The sequence below is a fragment of the Vigna unguiculata genome, chromosome 5 (assembly GCF_004118075.2).
Source record: "Vigna unguiculata cultivar IT97K-499-35 chromosome 5, ASM411807v1, whole genome shotgun sequence".
Taxonomy (NCBI): domain Eukaryota; kingdom Viridiplantae; phylum Streptophyta; class Magnoliopsida; order Fabales; family Fabaceae; genus Vigna; species Vigna unguiculata.
The window spans coordinates 37,209,552-37,232,598 of record NC_040283.1 but is presented as its reverse complement, the minus strand read 5'-3'; the positions used below and the strand labels follow the sequence as shown (position 1 = coordinate 37,232,598).

General features: G+C 42.5%; 1 protein-coding gene and 1 pseudogene across 1 annotated transcript; both read right to left on the bottom strand.

Moving 5' to 3' along the window:
• Positions 1-2,702: 2,702 nt before the first annotated feature.
• Positions 2,703-9,866, bottom strand: LOC114184677 (annotated as a pseudogene).
• A 1,179-nt stretch (positions 9,867-11,045) lies between these two features.
• Positions 11,046-12,041, bottom strand: LOC114184676. Its single transcript, XM_028071991.1, has one exon. It carries the CDS (start codon positions 12,039-12,041, stop codon positions 11,046-11,048), a length of 996 nt encoding a protein of 331 aa, XP_027927792.1.
• Between the last annotated feature and the right edge of the window lie 11,006 nt (positions 12,042-23,047).

The window sequence follows — 23,047 nt, the reverse complement described above, 5'->3', positions numbered from 1 at the left end:
GTCCACAACGTCTTCTCTTCCTGCTCCAATGCGTTCCAAACAGGGGCTGCACCAATCCCTTTCATGGCCGCGAGGTCCCGCCTGCTAGAGACCGCCATCAGCGATTCCAACCACCACCGGTATCCACGCTCGCGACCACTCGCCACCTATCCTCTTCCGCACGAAAGGCAGGTGCGCGCGGACTCTGCAATTCGTCACTGCCGCGCCAGCCACCGTGACTTGGTCTGCAACCATCACGCGACCACACTGCCTCCTTGTTCATCTATTTGTTTTTTTCGTATTGTTTTTTATGCAGGTGAATGTGAAAATGACGATGGAGGAGTCTTGTGTTTGTAGTGCAGTATAAGAGTCCAAAATTGAATATGTTGTTTGGTGACGAAGGTTCGTTAATGGCGGGCGGGTTTATGATGAGGGAGATGATGGGAGAGTTTGTGTTGATGACCGTGTGAATACTGCTTTTGGGTCTATGTTTTATTTTCAGGTGTGACATGAAGATGATGGTGAAGTGTGTTTGGGTTCTGGTTTGGCGATTTCTTGCAACTAGAAGGTGATGAGGGAAAGATGATGGTGGCGAGAGAGATTGAGGGTGAGATTATTTTCCAGAACTCATTCGGGCAACAGTAACACCCAAACAAGAACATATCTTAACAATGGCAAATAAGATATAAAAAATAAAAAATAAAAATAAAAAGAAAAAATAAAAAACACATTGTGCTCTGTTCTTTACTATACCCAGGTGCGATGGGAATAAACAAAAGGAATAACAGATGTAACTATGCCCATCTCAAACCATCCATACACTCATGAACATCAATATCAAATCACGTTAACATAAGCTCTAATTCATACACCCATGAACATGAACAGCAACATCAAGTCACGGTAACATAAGCTAAGGAGGAGTTAAGAACACTTACCGTGAAAATAAAACTTAATGCACTAACAGCTTTGCTTCCGTTTTCAAATTTGACTCCTTCTCTCCCTCCCTGATTTCTAGTGCCCCCTCCCCTCTCTGTAGTAATCAAAAAAAGACCCCCCTCTCATGAATCTTCCCCCTTTTATTATGTAACCCTCTGCACCTTCCAATTTCGAAATTTGGGACAAGGCTGAGAACAGATGTTGCTTCCTGCTCCTTCAGCCATCATGACCATGCTACATGCTCTTCCCAATACAAACCATGATAGCATAACATGCATGGGTCTGACAAAAGAGAGACCTTACGTTATCTCTTTCTTTCCCCTTTCCCTTCTCTCTTTTTTTTCTTTCTTTTTTTTCCTTTTTTATTAAACTAGAATGAGAGACATAAAACAAAAATGGAGTTGTAATAATAGAAAGGAAAATAATGTAATAATCAAAATAATAAGCCCAAATAAACAAATAAATAAATAAAACTAAACTAAAATAAAAAATAATAATAATAAAATAAATAGATAATTATTTTTTCCTCAAACTAAAACATTTTTTTTCTTTTCTTTTCTTAATTATTTACTTATTTATTCTTCTCAATTGAACTTTAATTAATCAATTAATTTTTTTTATTTTATCATTGTTACCCGGACGAAATTGGGTGTTGACAGCTGCCCCTCTTTACTTAGATTTTACTTGATAGTATGAAATTTTAACTTTCATAGGTTATCAAAGTAAAAGATGAGTAAAGATAAAAACACTAATTTCGTTTAGGTTTCAAAGGAAAAGAGGAAAAAACAAATCAAGCATATACAATGACCAATTCAAGAAAAGGGTCGTGATCCAAAGAAAAAGATAGACTCGACCATTTTGAAGGAGAGGATCTTGTTGTGACAAAGAAATCAATGACCATTCCATCGGAGAGGGCCTTGATGTGAAGAAGGAAACAAATGACCATTCCATCGCAGAGGGCCTTGATGTGAAGAAGGAAATAAATGACCATTCCATCGCAGAGGGCCTTAATGTAAACAAGGAAATCAATGACCATTCCATTGAAGAGGGCCTTGATGTAAACAAGGAAATCAATGACCATTCCATTGGAGAGGGCCTTGATGTAAACAAGGAAATCAATGACCATTCCATTGGAGAGAGCCAAGGAAATCAATGACCATTCCATTGGAGAGGGCCTTGATGTAACAAGGAAATCAATGACCTTTCCATTGGAGAGGGCGTTGATGTAAACAAGAAAATCAATGACCATTCCATCGGAGAAGGCCTTGATGTAAACAAGGAAATCAATGACCATTCCATCGGAGAGGGCCTTGATGTAAACAAGGAAATCAATGACCATTCCATTAGAGATGGCCTTGATGAAAGGAGAACCCGAAGTTTGATTTTGATGTGTCAGTAAACACTGCTTGAATGCTTAGCCGGCAAGATTCAATCTTTAGGCAAATGATGTAATGTAGTGAGGATGCATAAATGCATGGATGCATGGATAAAATTTATAGGCGGCTTTATTTTTTGCCTTTTTACTTATTAATTTTTTTTCCACGACACCCTACAAAAATGAGTCTGCTCTTAGTGAATGTACCCGTGATGCCTCGTTGGTATCCACATACTTTTATTCCCTTCTTTTTGTTTATTATTCTCTTTACGAACTCAGCGTGACATTCATTGCTTTAAATTTATGGAGAGAACTAAATGGTGTTTATTGAATGAAAAACAAAGCAGAATACAACAAAATTTGGAGACAATGTCAATATCCCCTAGTAGCACTTCCTATCAAGGAATCATCATGTATAAATTTTTTTGACCGCATCAGAATTGACCGGTAACGGTAACTCCTCTCCATCCATCCTTGTGAGAATTAGTGCCCCACCAGAAAATGCTTTCTTCACCACATACGGGCCTTCATAATTTGGAGTCCACTTGCCCCTATGATCCTTTTGTATAGGTAAGATCTTTTTCAAGACTAGCTCGCCTTCATGGAACTCTCTAGGGCGCACCCTCTTGTCGAACGTCTTTTTCATCCTTCTTTGGTATAACTGTCCATGACACACTGTTGCTAGCCTTTTTTCCTCAATGAGATTAAGCTGGTCAAATCGGGCCTGAACCCATTCTGCATCTTCCAATTGGGTCTCCATTAACACTCGTAGGGATGGGATTTCTACTTCGAAGGGTAGTACTGCCTCCATTCCGTACACTAAAGCAAAAGGTGTTGCCCCAGTTGATGTACGTACCGAGGTGCGATACCCATGCAAAGCAAAGGGAAGTATCTCATGCTAGTCTCTATACGTGACCACTATTTTCTGTACAATTTTCTTGATATTCTTATTAGCGGCCTCAACTGCCTCATTCATCTTTGGACGATAAGGAGAAGAATTATGATGTTGAATTTTAAATCCTTCACACAATCCATCATTTGATTGTTCAGATTGGTGGCATTATCAGTGATTATCTTGTTAGGCAACCCGTACCTACAAATTAACTCTCTTTTTATGAATTTAGTCACAACTTTCCTAGTCACACTAGCGTAGGAAGCAACTTCCACCCATTTAGTGAAATAATCAATTGCAACTAGAATGAAGCGATGTCCGTTTGAGGCTTTTGGCTCTATAGCCTCGATGACATCTATCCCCCACATTGAAAACGACCATGGGGCAGACATTAAGTTTAAAGTAGTGGGTGCCGCATTGATATTATCTGCATATTTCTGACATTTCTCGCACTTTCTCACGTGTGTGCAACAATCATTCTCCATAGTCAACCAAAAGTAACCAGCCCTCAAGATCTTTCTAGCCATCGAGTGTCCATTCATGTGTGTGCCAAAAGTTCCTTCATGCACTTCCTCCAATATTGACTCGGCCTCTTTTGCATCCACGCATCGAAGGAGAACCATATCATGATTTCTCTTGTACAACACATCCCCACTCAGGATAAAATTTGCAGGCAACCTTCTCAATGTCCTTTTATCATTCTCAGATGCTTCTTCAGGGTATTCTCTGGTTTTTATATAGCGTTTAATATCAAAATACCACGGCTTACCGTCTAACTCTTCTTCAATGAAATGGTAATATGTTGGCCCTTCATGGCTCTTTATTTGGATCATCGGCATTACCCCATCCTGATTAATCTTGAACATCGATGATAAAGTAGCTAAGGCATCTGCCAATTGGTTATCCTCTCGCAGAATATGGTGGAATTCAATGAAATCAAAATACTCCATCAATTCCATGATATAAGTTTTGTAGGGAATCAACTTCTGATCCCTAGTTTCCCATTCTCCCCTCAGTTGATGGATAACCAACGCTGAATCTCCATATACGTTAAAAAATTTTGCCTTTGACTCAATTGCGGCTTGGATGCCCATAGCGCATGCTTCATATTCAACGATATTGTTTGTGCAATTAAAACACAACCTTGTTGTCATCGGAATGTATTGGTTTTTTGGAGATATTAGTATTGCCCCTATACCATGTCCCATGACATTAGAAGCCCCGTCGAATAATAACGTCCATTTCTTTATGTTCTCATCTTCTTGGTCATCTTCGAACAAGGCCATGATGTCCTCATCAGGAAATTCGGGTTGCATCGATTGGTAATCGTTAACGGGTTGTTGAGCCAGATATTCAGCCAAAGCACTACCCTTAATGGACTTCTGAGTGACATACACAATGTCGTATTCTGACAATAGCATTTGCCACCGGGCTATCCTTCCAGTGAGAACGGGCTTTTCAAAAATATACTTGATAGGGTCGGTCTTGGATATCAACCAGGTAGAATGACTCAACATGTATTGTCTTAGACGATGGGCAGCCCATGCCAATGCGCAACAAGTTCGCTCTAAAAACGAGTATCGATGTTCACATTCCATGAACATCTTGCTCAGGTAGTATATGGCATGCTCTCTTTTTCCATTTGCATCATGTTGACCCAACACACAACCCATTGACTCATCGAGTACCGTCAAATACATAATGAGTGGCTTCCCCAGTTCGGGTGGGCGTAACACAGGAGGATCTTGTAGATATTGTTTAATTTTGTCAAAAGCAGCCTGACAATCTTCATTCCACTTAACCACCTGATTTTTACGCAATAGCTTGAATATTGGTTCACAAGTGGCGGTTAACTTGGAGATGAACCTAGCAATGTAGTTCAGTCTGCCCAAGAAACCCCGTACCTCCTTTTCTGTACTGGGAGCAGGCATTTCGATTATCGCACGCATCTTGTCAGGATCGACTTCTATCCCCTTTTGACTAACAACAAAACCCAACAACTTTCTCGATTTCACACCGAATGTGCATTTAGCCGGGTTTAGTTTAAGCTTAAATTTCCTCAATCTCTCAAACAATTTCCTTAGGTTGAGGATGTCATCTACATAAACCTCGATTTCTTTGTGCATCATATCATGAAAAAGCGCCACCATGGCCCTTTGATAGGTTGCCCCAGCATTCTTAAGCCCGAAAGACATCACCTTATAGCAAAATGTTCCCCACAATGTGATAAACGTAGTCTTTTCCATATCTTCCGGTGCCATCTTAATCTGATTATATCTTGAGAAGCCATCCATAAACGAAAATAGTGAGAACTTGGCTATATTATCCACTAATGTATCGATGTACGGTAATGGGAAGTTGTCTTTTGGACTCGCACGGTTCAAATCTCGATAGTCAACGCACATCCGAACCTTCCCATCCTTCTTGGGCACTGGTACAACATTTGCCACCCATTGAGGGTATTTTGCCACAGCTAAAAATCCAGCATCAAATTGCTTTTGCACTTCTTCTTTAATCTTTAATGACATTTCTGGTTTCATCCTTCTTAGCTTTTGTCTGACTGGAGGACATTCCGGCTTGAGTGGGAGCTTATGTTGTACTATATCAGTATCTAAACCAGGCATATCATTGTACGACCAAGCGAACACATCCCTAAACTCCTTTAGCAACGCACATAATTCTTCTTTCACTTCTTTCTTCATACTCGTTTCAATTTTCACTTCTTTCTTTTCATCCCCCTTGCTCAGGTCAAGCACTTCAACATCTTCCTGATGGGGTTTTATTTCCCTAGATTCTTGTTCCACTAATCTCATTAATTCGGGGGAGAGTTCCGAATCACCTTCATAATCATCTTCCATCTTATTGACAGGGTGCTCAAAATTAGGGATATCAACATTGTTATTTTCAAAACATTCATTATCATATCTGCATTATTTGAGTTTATAAAAAAATATAAATAAACAAACAACAGTGAAAAATGCAAACAAAGATAACAAAGGTAGCAAACACAAATTGATTATCAAGATGAGCATAAAGGAAAAGGTGTCATCTTGTTAAGTCATGAATCCTAAAGCTCTTGGTAAGACAATAGGATAAATTAAAAATATTACATTTTAACCAAATTAAACATCACGGGTAGATCCAAAGCCTCCCAATTGTTGAGTAGCGCATTTGGAGCACAAGCCTGCATAAAAATCGAGCTTTCAAGTTCATCTTCATCTCTGACAGCTGCTATGTGACTAGAGTTGATCCATCCCACACTGCGGAAGCTATCTTTGATGTCGTAGATGCGAATCTTTCCTAATCCCAGTTCTTTTCTTTGGATTCGAGCCACACCGCGCTCTCTCCTTTCTTCCGCCAACCTCCTCTTATCCTCTCTAGTAGGCTTGTATCCAAGGCCGTATTTATTTTTTTTCTCGGTGACTTCTAAAGGATACATCAATCCTTGCTCGTAGTTGCCTAGCCCCTTTCCGTACTCATATCCCTCTTTCAACATGACCTTGGTCGTCATAAGGGAAGTACGCGACAAGTGCGGGTTCATTGGAAAGGGCTCCACATAGGCATTTCCCATAATTTCCAAAGATTGGAAGGCTGTCTCGAGGGCTTCCTCTGCTGCTTCAATATAGCGAGAAGATGAAGGCCCACTTACTAAAATATCTTCCTCCCCTGAAACAATCACTAATTTGTCACCCATGACATATTTTAACTTTTGGTGCAAGGTTGAAGGTACCACGCCCGCTGAGTGAATCCAAGGACGACCCAACAAGCAGCTGTATGCTGGAAGGATGTCCATCACTTCGAAAGTTATTTGAAAGACACATGGCCCTATTTGGATTGGCAATTCTACATCTCCCATTACTTCTCTTGTACTCCCATCGAAAGCTCTCACTATCATTGCGCTTGGTTTCATGTGAATACCTTCACACGGTAGCTTTCCCAATGTCATTTTTGGCATTACATTCAAGGAAGATCCGTTGTCGATCAATACACGTGCTATGACATGATCCAAGCATTTTACAGAGACATGGAGGGCCTTGTTGTGTCCCATCCCTTCAGTAGGTATCTCCTCATCGGTAAACGTGAGGTAATTGTTAGCAGTGATATTGTTAACAATTTCCTTAAAACTGTCCAGAGAAATATTTTGCCCCACATGCGCTCCATGGAGTATCTTCATTAACAACTTTCTATGAGAGGTTGAATGCATGAGTAGTTCTAAAAGTCAGATTCGAACAGGCAGGCGATTCAACTGTTCGACCACTTTATACTCGCTTTGTTGTATGAACTTCAAGAACTCGCAAGCCTCCTCATCAGATACTTCTTTCCCATCGTCTTTTCTTAGACCCTCGTCGGTTTGGATGGTCTTCCCTTTCAAGAGTTCCTTAGCCTTCTTGGTATTCACTGATTCACTATTGCCAACTCCATCTTTCACCAAGTTTGGAGGCGTAAAGATTCGACCACTGCTCCTAATTCCACCGATGCCTGATATATTTTTCACCGCTGACTCACCACTGATAGGTTGACCACCTACCCGTTGTTCCTCACCCAACATGTATGCACCATATTTCCATGGGACAACTTTCTCACTTTTGTAGGGAAATGGGGAGGGTGCTTGGATAATAATAGATTGCCTTTCTTGAATTGTCAGGGCAGAGGTGGATCTAGTGAAATGAATCACCAATGGCTCTGGCAAAGTCACACCTGGTTCCGCACCATCTTGTGCAAATAGTTCTTCCTCCATGTCCCCGTGACATACTTGCACAAAGTTTTTGTCTATAAAATTTTGTAGAACATCCTCGAACTCGGTGCATTCATCAATAGAATGTTTAGCACTCGGATGAAATCCACACTTTTCACTCAGGTTATATTCCCCTTTTAACAAACCCAATTTTAATAATGTCTCAAAAACAAACCGTTTGGAGCTTCGAATTTCTTTCACATCCCTCACCAGTCGGTGTTTCTTAACCTCAATGGCATTTGTCGAAGGGTTCCCAAGACCAGAAAGGGGATTAGCCTCAACACTAGGTTTGTCTTCATGGAACTTTATCCATCCTGAGTTGATTAAAGCTTCCACCTTGTGTTTAAGGGACACACAACTCTCAATAGAGTGACCAACTCCCCCTCCGTGATAATCACATTTGGCATTTGGATCATAATTCTTGGGGAATGGAGGCTGCACAGGCTTCATCGGACAAATGGCCACCAAACGCTTTTGGAGGAGATGAGGTAACAATTTCGTATATGACATAGGAATAGGAGTGAAATGAATGAAGTTTCTCTCTTGATTCCTCCTTAGATTAGCGTTTTGTCCCACGTTTCTGTTGAAATTCGAGTTAGGTTCGGTTTTCCAAGCATTATTTTGAGCATGTTGTGGTTGATAAAGATTAGACGGTTGATAAAACCCTTGCTGCTGAGGTCGTGTTTGATGAACAGACACTGCATTGGCCACATAAGGAGGTTGGTTCAAATGTGGTCGATAATTATGTGTAGGAGCCCGACTTTCCCACATAGGTATCAGTGAGGCCGCCTGTACTTCCGCTTCTTTCTTCTTTCCGAAATAAAATTGGGTTTCTTAGGAGTTGCAGCCGCGAATGGGCCATATGCAATCTTTCCACTTTTTAACCCGATTTCTATTCTTTCCCCTATGATAATGATATCAGCGAAATTGGAAGACACATTCCCCAACACATGCTCATAAAATGGTGATTGCAGTGTGTTTACAAACGTCGCCACCATCTCCTTATCAAGTAGTGGTGGCTCAACCTGAGCAGCCAACTCTCTCCACCGTTGTGCATATTCCTTGAAGGACTCAGTATCCTTCTTGGCCATGTTTTGTAATTGCAATCTATCTGGCGCACTATCTGTGTTGTATTTATACTGTTTCACAAAGGCGTCGGCCAAATCCATCCAGGAATGAATTCGAGACTCCAAGTGTGTATACCAATTCAATGCTACCCCAGCCAAACTATCTTGGAAACAATGTATTAGCAATTTTTCATCATAGGCATAAGCAGTCATCTTTCTACCGTACATTGTCAGATGGCTTTTAGGGCATGTGGTGCCGTGATACTTTTCAAATTCTGGGACCTTAAACTTGTGTGGTATCATCACACCAGGAACCAGGCTTAATCTCGCCACATCACCGAACCCATAGCTTCCACCACCCTCAATGGCACGAATCTTTTCCTCAAGAATTTCAAGTTTACTTTTAGCCCCATCAACAACAGTGGACATTGCTTGGACTGTAGCGTGTGGTACAGCTTTAGTCACAGCATCTGCATCGATGAAGGTCTTCGGAGGCTGGGGCACCACAGTCATCCTCGGTCCTGTGAATGTGACTGTCTCATTCATCTCTGCTCCTGTCATGGGTGTCGAAGCTAACATCGGCCCTGGAGTACCGTTCGATAGCGTGTTGTTAGTTGTAGGAAAAGAGAAAGAAGTTTGTTCTGCATCTGAATATTCTCCAACTGGAGGAGTGTATCCCGGAGGCAGACTGTACATTGGGAACGGAACTGACGCGCCTAGAGGCATACCATAAGAATGAGCATTCTCCTCGACCCTAGCGGATGAGGTCTCCCCTGAAGCCTTCAGTGACTTCAAAGCCTCTAGGATTTGGCCCACTTGATCCTTCAGCTCGTTAATGTCAGCCTTCACAGCTTCATAGGCTTCTTCCCAATCCTCCATGCTTTTGTGGTTAGCTCGTGTGCGATAAGGGTGTCATGGAAATTTTGCTGTCGTATTTGATTTTGCTCTATTATTTCGTTAAATGAAATGAATTATGAAGAATGAAAAGAAAGAAAATGAATGCACAACAGTTACTCTAGTTGGAAATTTTAAAGCTGTGAGAGCCTTAAGGTAAATATATCATAGAAATTAACACGAAACTGATACAACCCAACCATTAACAAGTCTTCTACATTCATTAAACGATAAAAGAAAGAAAACCTATTCCCTAACCCTGACTATCATGCTTTTCATCTCCCTCATCAACTTCATGCAATGATTAAAGAAGGCTTCAATCTCCCTTGGCGGATTGAAGATCGGTAATGCAGCCTCTGCTTCAGCTAATAATTGTGGGATTTCTTCAATTGCCCCATTCGCCATGGCAGCTAGCTGTGAGAAACATCTCTTCCAATGTTCTATAGTCATTTCCTGCTCAGCTGTGTACTCATTCATCCGACTGATCACATCTCGATGTTCCTTTTCCAATTCAGCTCTATGCCAACGCTCCTCGTCCATCTTCACCTCATACGTCGACACCACCTCTCTCATTTGTCGTTCAACCTCACTGATTCTCATTTGAGCATTGTGCAACTGTCTCAGTGCTTCAATTTTCTCTTTCTTAAATTCTTCACACAACTGATCCCTTTGGCGCTTAGATGTTGCTGCTGCATCTCTCTCTCGGTCCCTTAATTTTAATAAGGTGCTTGCTGCGGCCAAATACTGTTTCACTCTGAAAGCATGATCTCGTTCTTCTCTTTGTTGCCTAAGAATCCCTTCATACGCCTTTGTCATTTCCTCATTATCACACCTTAGATCCACATACTCATGTCGGAGACTTTGAAGCTCGTTAATTAATTTGGCATTTTTTAATTTCATCTTCTCGATCTCTTCTTTTAGCCCCTTCACCTCCTTAGACTCAACAGGTTCCAATCGCTCCGGAGTAGGAGAGTCTGACTTGAAGGGTAACTTGATCACATTAACCCTTTCCAGAATCCATCATCGGTAAGATATCTTCCCGTCTATTACCCATGGCCTTGGGTCTTTTTTTGCGCGCAGAACCTCACCCTAGGCACTCCTAACTCGTCGAATTAGATCTTGAGAAATTCCTTCTTCATAATAAGTCCATATGGCAACCAGAGATTATGGAGTCGGAGAGCTCTTAATTGGACACCCAAACTGTCGTTGAGCCAGAACAGGGTTATAATTCACACAACTTCTGGTGCCTATCAGAGGGACGTTAGGGAAGTCCCCACAAGAAATGACATGCGACTTGCGCAGCCCAGGGACACACCATCTTAATTTTCCCCCATTCAAACTTGCACAGAATTGGGCCCATTCCTTCGCCCCTCGAATTTCAACTCCACCATGTGGCAACTCCCTAATCTGACATTCAGCATTTACTGTACCCAAGCGGACTCGGGATATAAACCATACATACAATATAGGTACACAGCATAACATCTTCTTCCTCTTGAGTGCGTAGCACAAATTCAAACCCCCGTACACATCAGCTAGAACCGCAGTGACTGGACTTTCCGAATGAATCTTGTAAGCGACAAACACATTGATGGCCGCTTGATCAACAAAATTCTCCATGTTAGGGAAGAGCACGACTCCATATAGCGTGAGAGCCAACACATCCATGAACGTCTCCCCTATCTCCTTCTCAGCCAAACGACGCAAGTGCCCTTCTAAATACCCTTGGGGGATCCCCTTCGAGTTGCCCTTGGAGGCCATTTTACTCTCTAGCTCAGCAGGGTGTACCTTCAAGATTCCTGCCAACGTAGAGATAGATGCTCGTTGCTCAGAATATCTGTAAGGGACTTTATCTTCCACCGACAAACCCAAAATCTGCTCGAACTCTTCTACTATTGGTGCCAACTGAAAATCCTGGAAGGTGAAACATCTGAGCGACGGATCATAATATTGGACCAAAGCGATGACTGTCGACGCTTGGACTTCCACATTCAACAACCTCAATAAGTTCCCACACCGCTTCTTGAAAGCATTCTTCTGTATAGTCTTCATTTGTTGCATCATTTCCCTTAAACCATTCAGATTGCTATCTATAACCCTGATAGGTAACTTCTTCTTCAAGGCATCCGACCCTAAATTCCCTCCGACTTGAAATCCCATGTTAATTTCTTTTGTTTCATTTTTTTTCACAAACTCAATCACAGCCTTAAAATTTCTGACCTAGAATCACAAGAAATGTTATGGCATGGCATGACAAAATACATGTTATACATGAAGAAATAATCAAAATGCATGTATGATGATGCCGCGAAAGAATGTACAGACACATGACTTCATTGCTAATTCAAATAAGGCGAGAAAAATAAGATGAGAATTAAGGTAATGCACATGTCTCCCCTTGTCAGGATGGTTCCTAAGGTAAAATATATGCGCTTGTCAGGATGGTTCCCTAATACTTAAGGATCAAGGTCACTAGAGCTATGGTCCACTTCTTGGCAATTCCCACAACAGTTGGTAGACAACAAGATGTGGGAGTACCAACGAAGTAAACAAACTCTAGCTGGGGTTCTCACAATGACCACTTGGGAAGTTCATCCACTGTGGCACTGCTACACAATCCCCTCTAACTCTAAGTTACACAGACCCGGGTATAGGGCCCCGCTCATGATATGCACAAAGTGTGTGTGTGGAAGGAGAATGATGCATACCATAATCCCCACCTGCAAAACATCCAGAAAACTTCTCAGGCAGATATACAGCAAAATATGCAAAACAATTTACACACAATCACTTCAAGAGACAAATATATACACATCCAAATAAAGACAATAATAAACAAAGAAAAAGAAAGAGGAAATAAAACATAAGGAAAAACCCCAGTGAAGTCGCCAGCTGTCGCAACCGGAATCGCGACGGGAAGGCGAACCGAAAAAGAAAACGGGTTTTTAAAAAAAGATTTGGGAGTCGCCACTATAGTTATTCTGGAAAACTATGGAAAACCATAAAGATAAGACAAGTCTGCGAAAAACCATATTTTGGATTCAGGAGTCGGTTACGCGTAGGGAAGGTGTTAGCACCCTACCGCGCCCGCCTGAGGGCGGTACCTTTAATTAAAAATGCAAAGTCGATGTGGTTTTCAAAATATTAATTTTCCCCAAAATAATAAGACAAAAATATTAAAAAAGAAACAAAAAAACATTTTTTTTTTAATTTTTTGGGCCCGACAAGAATTTGACCTTGGTCCTACGTATTCTCATTAAAAATGAGAAATCAGGGTTACGTAGTTCTTTAAAAAAGATATTTGAAAAACAATTGAGAAAAAAAGATTTGATTTTTTTTAGAGGTGAACCTGACAAGGACTGGCCTTGCTCCTACGTATCTCACAAGGGAGAATCAAGGATCACGTAGTTCTTAAAAAGATATTTTGTTTAAAACGTTGATGTTTTTATATTTTGAAATTTCATATATTTTTTGGTGTTTTTGAATCATTTGAAAACAGGTGTTATACGATGCGAGCGATCGAACAGACACTAAAAGAAAAAGAAAACTATTTTTCGATATTTTCAAATTATTTGGAAGAAAGTGTCACACGACGCGAGCGGCCGGACAGACACAATAAAAATGAAAGAGAACCTTTTTTATTTTTCTATATTTTAATTTTTATGATTTTCAAATATGTTTGTTTTCCTTTTCTAAAATAAATAAATAAATAAATAAATTTATAAAAGGATGAAATTATTTAAGAAGAATAAAAGTGGGAAACAAAAAAGTAAGGGTGCACGAGTAATTGGTGGGGTGCACAAAGCAAATACAACAACAAGCCCAAAAACAATAGACAAAGGCATGGGGGTGCAGGAGTATCACATGTGGGAGGTGCATGAAGTAACAGGTGGGGTACGTGCAGTAAATAAAGGGGTGTGCTAAGGAAACACAAAATGGAGGTGCAGGAATTAAAAATGGGGGTGTACGAAAAGAAAGGAGGAGGGTGTGGTTGAGGTAAAAGAGGGGTACGTGTGGTAATTCAAAGCCTGGAGCACCCATTTTTTTCCTTTTCAGAAAACCCTAACAAAGCTAAGGCTTCTTCCCCTCACATGGCATCCTCTTCTTCTCGACGCCACCATCACAGCTTCGGGCCCTGGGACGCGCGCCCGCCCCCCCTTCAACGCCGACGAAGACATCGGCCACCGTCGCGAGCCCTGCTGATGAAGGATTGACCCCAACCAAGGATGAAGGCACATGCTTAAGAAGACTAAGCATGTTTAGAAAGGAAGTTCACTAATCCTTCATCCCTTTCATTTGTGTATGTTATTTTTGATTCCCTAAGTTGACTTAGTTGAATCAACTTTAGTTGACTTGTTGACCTTTGACTAGGTTTGACTTGTTGACTATAGTTGACTTGACTTAAGCCAACATGTTAATCTATGTTTATTTGCTTTGTAGGTTAATTAGGAGTAAGAAAGCAATGCTAGGTGGCGCATGGTGATTGGGGAGCATAAATGATGTGGATGAGAGAGTAAAGCAAAGGCATAAAGCATAAAGTAAGAGGCATAAAACAAGTGTACCTATGTACCTTTGGTCTCCTTTGTTTTTAGCACACTTTGGCCAATTTTTGGAGACATATGAGACACATTCTTTGTCTCCTTTTGTGCTAGAACGAAATTAGCCTTGCACACACCATAGTTAGCTCTTTTGTCTCTCATTTTTGTAACCTTATTTGACCTAGTTTCTGGAAGCTAAGGTTAGGTTTTTGTAGAGACATCCTTAGGTATCTTTTATTTGCTTAGAAGCCCCTAAACTCTTCTATATAAGGGGTGCTCCTAGACATGTAAAAGGGTTGAACATTTTGAAGTAAAAACACTCTTGTGTCTCAACCATTTGTGAGAGTTTCCTCCCTTGGGAGTGAATACTTTTAAGCCTTATCTTGCATAGCAAGTGGCGGCACACATCCACTCATCTTCAAGGTTGCCATGGCTTCTTGCCTAGCCTTGTAGTGGCGTGTTTCTCACATTTTTATCATTTCTTTCCTTTCCATTTTATGTTGTCTTCTTCCTTTAATTTGTTCTTGGTTTTCTATGGTTTATGTGCTTTCCATTTCCTTTTTGTTTTGAATCAATCCATCATCTTCTTCTCTTGAGCTTTGTGAAAGGAACCTTCACATCTAGATAGCTTGCTATCTTAATGTCCAGTGGGGATTTCACTTAGCTTTCTTAATCAAATCACACCATATTCAATAATCATAAAAAGGAACAAGATAATCCTCTCATCACCTGCCGGCGACGATACCGTCGTTCGATTCACCTCGCGTGAGGGGTTCCTACACCAACGTCCACAACGTCTTCTCTTCCTGCTCCAATGCGTTCCAAACAGGGGCTGCATCGATCCCCTTCATGGCCGCGAGGTCCCGCCTGCTAGAGACCGCCGTCAGCGATTCCAACCGCCACCGGTATCCACGCCCGCGACCACTCGCCACCCATCCTCTTCCGCACGAAAGGCAGGTGTGCGCAGACTCTACAATTCGTCACTGCCGCGCCAGCCACCGTGACTTGGTCTGCAACCATCACGCGACCACACTCCTCCGCTCAGAGCTCCGAATCGCCGGCGACGAGGCTGCCGGTGAGGGTTTCTGCCTCCTTGTTCATCTATCTGTTTTTTTCGTATTGGTTTTTTATGCAGGTGAATGTGAAAATGACGATGGAGGAGTCTTGTGTTTGTAGTGCAGTATAAGAGTCCAAAATTGAATATGCTGTTTGGTGACGAAGGTTCGTTAATGGCGAGCGGGTTTATGATGAGGGTGATGATAGGAGAGTTTGTGTTGATGACCGTGTGAATACTACTTTTGGGTCTATGTTTTATTTTCAGGTGTGACATGAAGATGATGGTGAAGTGTGTTTGGGTTCTGGTTAGGCGATTTCTTGCAACTAGAAGGTGATGAGGGAAAGATGATGGTGGCGAGAGAGATTGAGGGTGAGATTATTTTCCAGCACTCATTCAGGCAACAGTAACACCCAAACAAGAACATATCTTAATAATGGCAAATAAAATATAAAAAATAAAAAATAAAAATAAAAAGAAAAAATAAAAAACACATTGTGCTCTGTTCTTTACTGTACCCAGGTGCGATGGGAATAAACAAAAGGAATAGCAGATGTAACTATGCCCATCTCAAACCATCCATACATTCATGAACATCAATATCAAATCACATTAACATAAGCTCTAATTCATACACCCATGAACATCAACAGCAACATCAAGTCACGGTAACATAAGCTAAGGAGGAGTTAAGAACACTTACCGTGAAAATAAAACTTAATGCACTAACAGCTTTGCTTCCGTTTTCAAATTTGACTCCTTCTCTCCCTCCCTGATTTCTAGTGCCCCCTCCCCTCTCTGTAGTAATCAAAAAAAAGACCCCCCCCCATCTCATGAATCTTCCCCTTTTTATTATGTAACCCTCTGCACCTTCCAATTTTGAAATTTGGGACAAGACTGAGAGCAGATGTTGCTTCCTGCTCCTTCAGCCATCATGACCATGCTACAGGCCCTTCCCAATACCAAACCATGATAGCATAGCATGCATTGGTCTGACAAAAGAGAGACCTTACGTTACCTCTTTCTTTCCCCTTTCCCTTCTCTCTTTTTTTTCTTTCTTTTTTTTCCTTTTTTTTATTAAACTAGAATGAGAGACATAAAACAAAAATGGAGCTGTAATAATAGAAAGGAAAATAATGTAATAATCAAAATAATAAGCCCAAATAAACAAATAAATAAATAAAACAAAACTAAAATAAAAAATAATAATAATAAAATAAATAGATAATTATTTTTTCCTCAAACTAAAACATATTTTTTTCTTTTCTTTTCTTAATTATTTACTTATTTATTCTTCTCAATTGAACTTTAATTAATCAATTATTTTTTTTTTATTTTATCATTGTTACCCGGACGAAATTGGGTGTTGACACTTGGGATGTTGTTTTGCCATGAAATTTCGAGTTCTTTACAAGAGAAATTAGGGGATGTGTAACTGGTACTGTTGGATTGGGAATTTCATGTGAATTGGTGCTCATGATGACTATTTTGTATTGTGTATGTTTTTATGGTATGAAATGTGAGAATGGGAGTCTGTATGGCAATTGTACCTTGTATTCTGTGAGTGTAATGTTGACAATTGAATTGGTGGGTTTTGGGAGCGTTTTGGGTTGCTGATGAAGTGCTTGGGTGCGTAAAATAGTGCAGAACCTGCATTTCTCGCTCAGGCGGGTTGGACTCGCCCAGGCGAGACATGCAGGGACTCATGTTCTCACCTCGCTTGAGGTTCTCGCTCAGGCGATTAGCTTTGGTTTTAAGTGACTCATACCCTCGCTCAGGCGAGTGGGGTTCGCCTAAGTGAGATAGCGAGGGAGTTACGCGTGTTGAGCACGATTCCTCGTCCAGGCGAGGGGTTTATTGATTTTGAGCGAATCGGGGTTTCGCCCAGGCGAGACGACCTCGCCTAAGCGAGATGTCGTGATTGTGTTTTATGCTTTGTTGTTTGATAGCTCAGGCGAGATGGAAATGGGTGCTTGGGCGAGAGATGACCTCGCCTAGGCGAGTGGATCTCGCCTAAGCGAGATAACGTGGTGTGGTCACTGTTTTAAGCTCGCTCAGGCGAATTGAGTTAGCCTAGGCGAGGCTGAGGGCTGAGCTTGGGCGAGAGGTCCCTAGCTTAAGCGAGTTTAAGTGAATTACTATGTTTTTCATGTCTTTGAGAGTGTGTTGGTTGTTTTATGCTAAGGATAGGATGTGTTTGCATGTGGTTGGTGTTTGGGCTTGAAGGACTAAGTCCAATAGGGGTCTGGGATGTGCTCGGTGATTGGACACATGATGGGCATGGAACTGGTTGAGTTCCCGTCGTCTACTAATGGGCGAGGAGTCCTTAGTATGGTGATTGCATATGTCGGGCGCACGATGGGCAAGGAACTGTGATGTTCCCGTCGGCTACTATTGGGCGAGGAGTCCATAGTATGGTGATTGCGTGCGTGCCAGGGTCCAAGTGTGAGACTTGGATGTTTATACTACAGGCAAGGAGTCTGTAGGGCAGGACTATGAGCGGGATAGGCTCATAGGGTTGGACCACGAATGAGTTAGTTTCGTGGGAGCACAGGGAAGTCCCAAGACCTAGTTCATGCATATGACTCATGAAGGACTATGAGGTCATGGTTGGGTGATTGAAAATTATGGGTTTTGTACTTATATGATTTGGGTGGGGAAGCATATTTATTTCATATATATTTGTTTATGTTTTATTGTGCATAACTCACCCTATCTGTGTGTGTGTGGCGATGATCGGATATCTTGTTATCCGGGAGCAGATGATTTGACAGGTAAGCCAGGAGACGCTTAGACTCGGAGCGTGGGCTATCTTGGGGATTTTTGTACATGTATTATTATTTTGGTTTTTGAGATAATTATGTAATCATTTCGGGAGCCATTGAATTTTATTCCAGTTTTATATGTACGGACTCCTGATTTATGACAGTTATTTTAAAGTTTTTAATTTTCCCGCATTTTTGGGAAATAGTGATAATAAATGCGGTATTTATTTTTAATTGGAATTTTTATTTATTAAAAATTAGTAATATTCTTTAGGGATGTTACAATTGGTATCAGAGCAAAAGTTTTGAAAATATTTTTAAAATATTTTGAGGCTAGTGGGGAGTGAGCTTATCGATGTGTTGTTTGTGGTATGCTGTGTGTTCAATGTGAAAAGTGTGTGGTTTTGTTTGACTAAACGATTGATTTTTAACAGTTGTAATGCGGCTTATCCAGGCTATGGCTGCTAACAGGAGGAGGAGGGGTAGTGGCACTGATGACATCGCAGAGGCGATTCACCGCATGGTGGATGCGATGTAGCCACCTGTAGCAGCGTAGCCTAGGACAACGATTGCACCAGTCAGGGTGCCGACAGTGGAAGATTTCTTGCGCCACAAGCCAGCTGAGTTCACTGGCAAGGCTTCCCCCGATGAAGCGGATGCATGGCTCCGCAAGTGTGAGAAAATCTTCAAAGTGATGAATTGCGAGGATGAGCAGAAATTGTTGTTTGTTGTGTACCTGCTGAATGAGGATGCAGAATATTGGTGGGCGGGCATGCAAAAACAGATGGAGAATAGTGAAGAGCCAGTGACTTGGGCCAACTTTAGAGCTCGTTTCCTAGAGAAGTACTTCCCAGATACGGCGAGACAGGACAGAGAGGCTAAATTCCTAGCACTGCAGTAGGGAGACATGACAGTGCAGGAATATGTGAATAGGTTCGAACACTTGGCGAGGTATTCTTCCCAGAACATTACGGAAGAGTGGAAGTGTCTAAAGTTTGAGCGAGGTCTCAGACTTGAGCTGAAGAGGGTGGTAACCCCTCTGAGAGAGGAGATTTCCCCTCTTGGTGGAGCAGGCCAAGAGTGCTGAGAGTCTTGAGAAGGGCCCTAGTCCTATTGTGAGCCGACATCAGAAGAATGTCGCGGAGGCTAGGCAGATGAAAAAGCCGTACAGCCGGCCCCAGACATCTTAGGGTCCCAGTTGCTATCAGTGTGGCGGACCCTGTAACACCCCCGGATCCTCTTGGGCTTACCAGGCATCCCACCTGCCACCCTCAAACCGGTTGTGTTAGGTCTGCAGCCCAATGCACCCCAACCCCTCACCCTTCTCCGTCCATTCATACTGGGTGGGTTGTTGTCAGTGGGAATCGAACCCCCAACCTGACCTTTAACACCCCTGGCAAACCAGCAGATGCTACCAGTTGCGCTGCAGCACAACTGGTAGCATCTGCTGGTTTGCCAGGGGTGTTAAAGGTCAGGTTGGGGGTTCGATTCCCACTGGCAACAACCCACCCAGTATGAATGGACGGAGAAGGGTGAGGGGTTGGGGTGCATTGGGCTGCAGTAACCTGACATGGTCTGGCGGGCCAGGGATGTTACAGACCCCACCTGAAGAGAAATTGTCCACAGCTGGCAGGTGGAGTTGGAGGGTCAGGAGACCGTCGCAAATGTTTTATATGCGACAAACCTGGACATTTAGCCAACAATTGTCCAGAGAAGAAAAGCCTTAGCACGAAGAAACCAGCCGCATCGCCAGCAGAGCGAGCGAGAGCAGCGGGCAAAGTCTTTGCCCTGACCACCACAGAGGCTACACAGTCTGGTAATCTTATACTTGAACCTTGTGTATTGTTTGGTAATTTAGTGTTGTTGTTGTTTGATTCTGGGGCAACCCATTCTTTTATTTCTAATGTGTACGTGGGGAGATTGCAATTGGTGACACGTGATTTGGGATGTGAGTTGCTTGTTTCAACTCCCTCATCAGGTCAAGTGGCTACCAGTTCAGTCTGTGTTGGGTGTTCTATGGAGGTGGCAGGTCGCAAATTCAAGGTGAACTTGGTGTGCTTGCCTTTGGAGGGACTGGACGTAATTTTGGGGATGGACTGGTTGTCTAACAATCACGTCATAATTGATTGTGGACGGCGCAGTTTGGTATTCCCAGAACATGAAGGACTGGAGTTAATCTCGGCTCAGAGGGCGATAAACGAAGTAGAAGCCGGAGTCACCTGCTTTATGATAGTGGCTCATGCAGAAAAGAATAGTACCGCCGAGAAGATCAATGTGATTCCAGTCATGGAGGAGTATGCTGACGTATTTCCAGATGAAATACTCGAGTTGCCACCGAGTAGGGATGTGGATTTCTCCATTGATCTCATCCCTGGGGCTGGCCCAGTATCCATGGCGCCTTATAGAATGGCACCTGTAGAGTTGGCAGAGTTGAAGAAGCAAATAGAAGATTTGCTTGAGAAGAAGTTCATTCGGTCGAGCGCATCACCTTGGGGAGCACCGGTACTACTAGTCAAGAAAAAGGATGGCAGTTCGAGGTTGTGTGTTGATTACCGTCAGTTGAATAAGCTGACCATAAAGACCAAGTATTCGCTGCCGAGGATAGATGATCTGTTGGATCAACTGAGGGGAGCCGCAGTGTTCTCTAAGATTAACTTGAGGTCTGGATACCATCATATCTTAGTCAAACCAGAGGATGTGCAGAAGATGACGTTCAGGTCACGATACGGTCATTACGAGTATGTAGTGATGTCGTTCGGGGTGACAAATGCTCCTGCTATTTTCATGGACTACATGAACAGAATGTTCCGACCATACCTTGATCAGTTTGTTGTCGTGTTTATTGACGACATATTGATATACTCGAAGGATCGGGATGTACATGCAGATCATCTGAGAGTGGTGCTAAGAATTCTCAGAGAGCATAAACTGTATGGGAAGCTGTCAAAGTGTGAGTTTTGGTTGGATGAGGTACAGTTCTTGGGTCATGTAATTTCAACCCAAGGTATATCGGTGGATCCAGCGAAGATTGAAACAATGGTGAAGTGGGAAAGGCCGCAAACTGTGACTGAGGTGAGGAGTTTCTTGGGCCTGGCAGGTTATTACAGGCAGTTTGTGGAGGGATTCTCCAAGCTGGTGAGTCCCTTGACTCAACTCACTAGGAAGGACCAGCCTTTCTCATGGACAGACGAATGTGAGGTCTGTTTTAAGGATATGAAAAGGAGATTGAGGTATACTGTGATGCTTCATACCAGGGCCTAGGTTGTGTATTGATGCAGGAGAAATGACACATTGCTTATGCATCTCGTTAGCTGAAGGTGCATGAGAAAAACTATCCTACACATGATCTAGAGTTGGCGGCGGTGGTTTTTGCCCTCAAAACATGGAGGCACTACTTGTATGGGGCATAATTTCAGGTATTCAGTGATCACAAGAGCCTGAATTATTTTTTTGATCAGAAGGAATTAAATATGAGGTAGAGGCGCTGGATGGAATACCTGAAGGACTACGACTTTGAGCTATTATACCATCTTGGTAAGGCTAATGTTGTAGCAGACGCTTTGAGTAGGAAGAAATCTCATGTCTCGGCCATGATGATTAAGGAGTTGGAGTTGATCGAGAAGCTTCGAGATATGAATCTGGGATTGGATATGGAGACAGATCACATACGGTGCAGCATGTTGAGGATCACTAATGAATTCTTGGATGAGGTTCGGGTGGAACAGGGTAAGGACCAGGAATTGCAGCATATCATTAGTAAGTTAGGCACAGAGAAGAGGAAAGACTTCAGGATGGGTAGAGATGGCATCCTGCGATTCAGAGAGAGGGTGTGTATACCCAGCAGTCGGGTACTGAGGAAAATGCTCTTGGATGAAGGGCATAAGAGTCGTCTTAGCATACACCCAGGTATGACTAAGATGTAAAAGGACTTGAAGGCGACTTTCTGGTGGACTGGTATGAAAACTGATGTGGCATCTTGTCTAGTGTGTCAGAAAGCGAAAATAGAGCATTAGAGGCTAGGTGGTACGTTGGAGCCTCTTGAGATTCCCCAGTGGAAATGGGACAACATTTCCATGGATTTTGTTACTCATCTACCGAGGTCAGTGAGGGGGCATGATTCTATATGGGTAATAGTGGATCGATTGACGAAGTGCGCTCACTTTCTACCTATTAATCAAAAGATGTCCCTAGATAAGCTGGCAGAGTTGTACGTTAGGGAGATAGTCCGGTTACATGGTGTGCCTGAGAGTATCATATCGGATAGAGATCCGAGGTTTACCTCGAGGTTCTGGCAGTCGTTACAGAACACTTTGGGTACTCAGTTGAAGATGAGCTTGGCATATCATCCTCAGACGGATGGTCAGTCTGAGAGAACCATACAGTCTCTGGAGGACTTATTGAGAACGTGCGTTCTGGACCACCTCGGGACTTGGAGTGATGTGCTACCACTGATGGAGTTCACTTATAATAACAACTACCATTCCAGCATCGGGATGGCACCGTACGAGGCCTTGTATGGCAGGAGGTGTCGAACACCTTTGTGTTGGCAGCAGGATGGGGAAGCTGTGGTACTTGGTCCAGAGTTCTTACAACAGACCACTGAGAAGGTAAGGGTAATACAGGAACGGATGTGTGCAACTCAGAGTCGGCAGAAATCCTACGCAGATAAGAGGAGGAGGCCACTCGAGTTTGAGGCTGGAGACCATGTATTTCTCAGAGTTACACCTACAGCAGGTATTGGGAGGGCCTTGAAGTCGAGGAAGTTGACCCCTCGATTCATCGGTTATCAGATTACGAGGCGAATTGGAC

What these genes read in the sequence shown, in the direction of transcription:
- LOC114184676 (XM_028071991.1), bottom strand. Translation starts at nt 12,041, where the DNA reads ATGGGATTTCAAGTCGGAGGGAATTTAGGGTCGGATGCCTTGAAGAAG.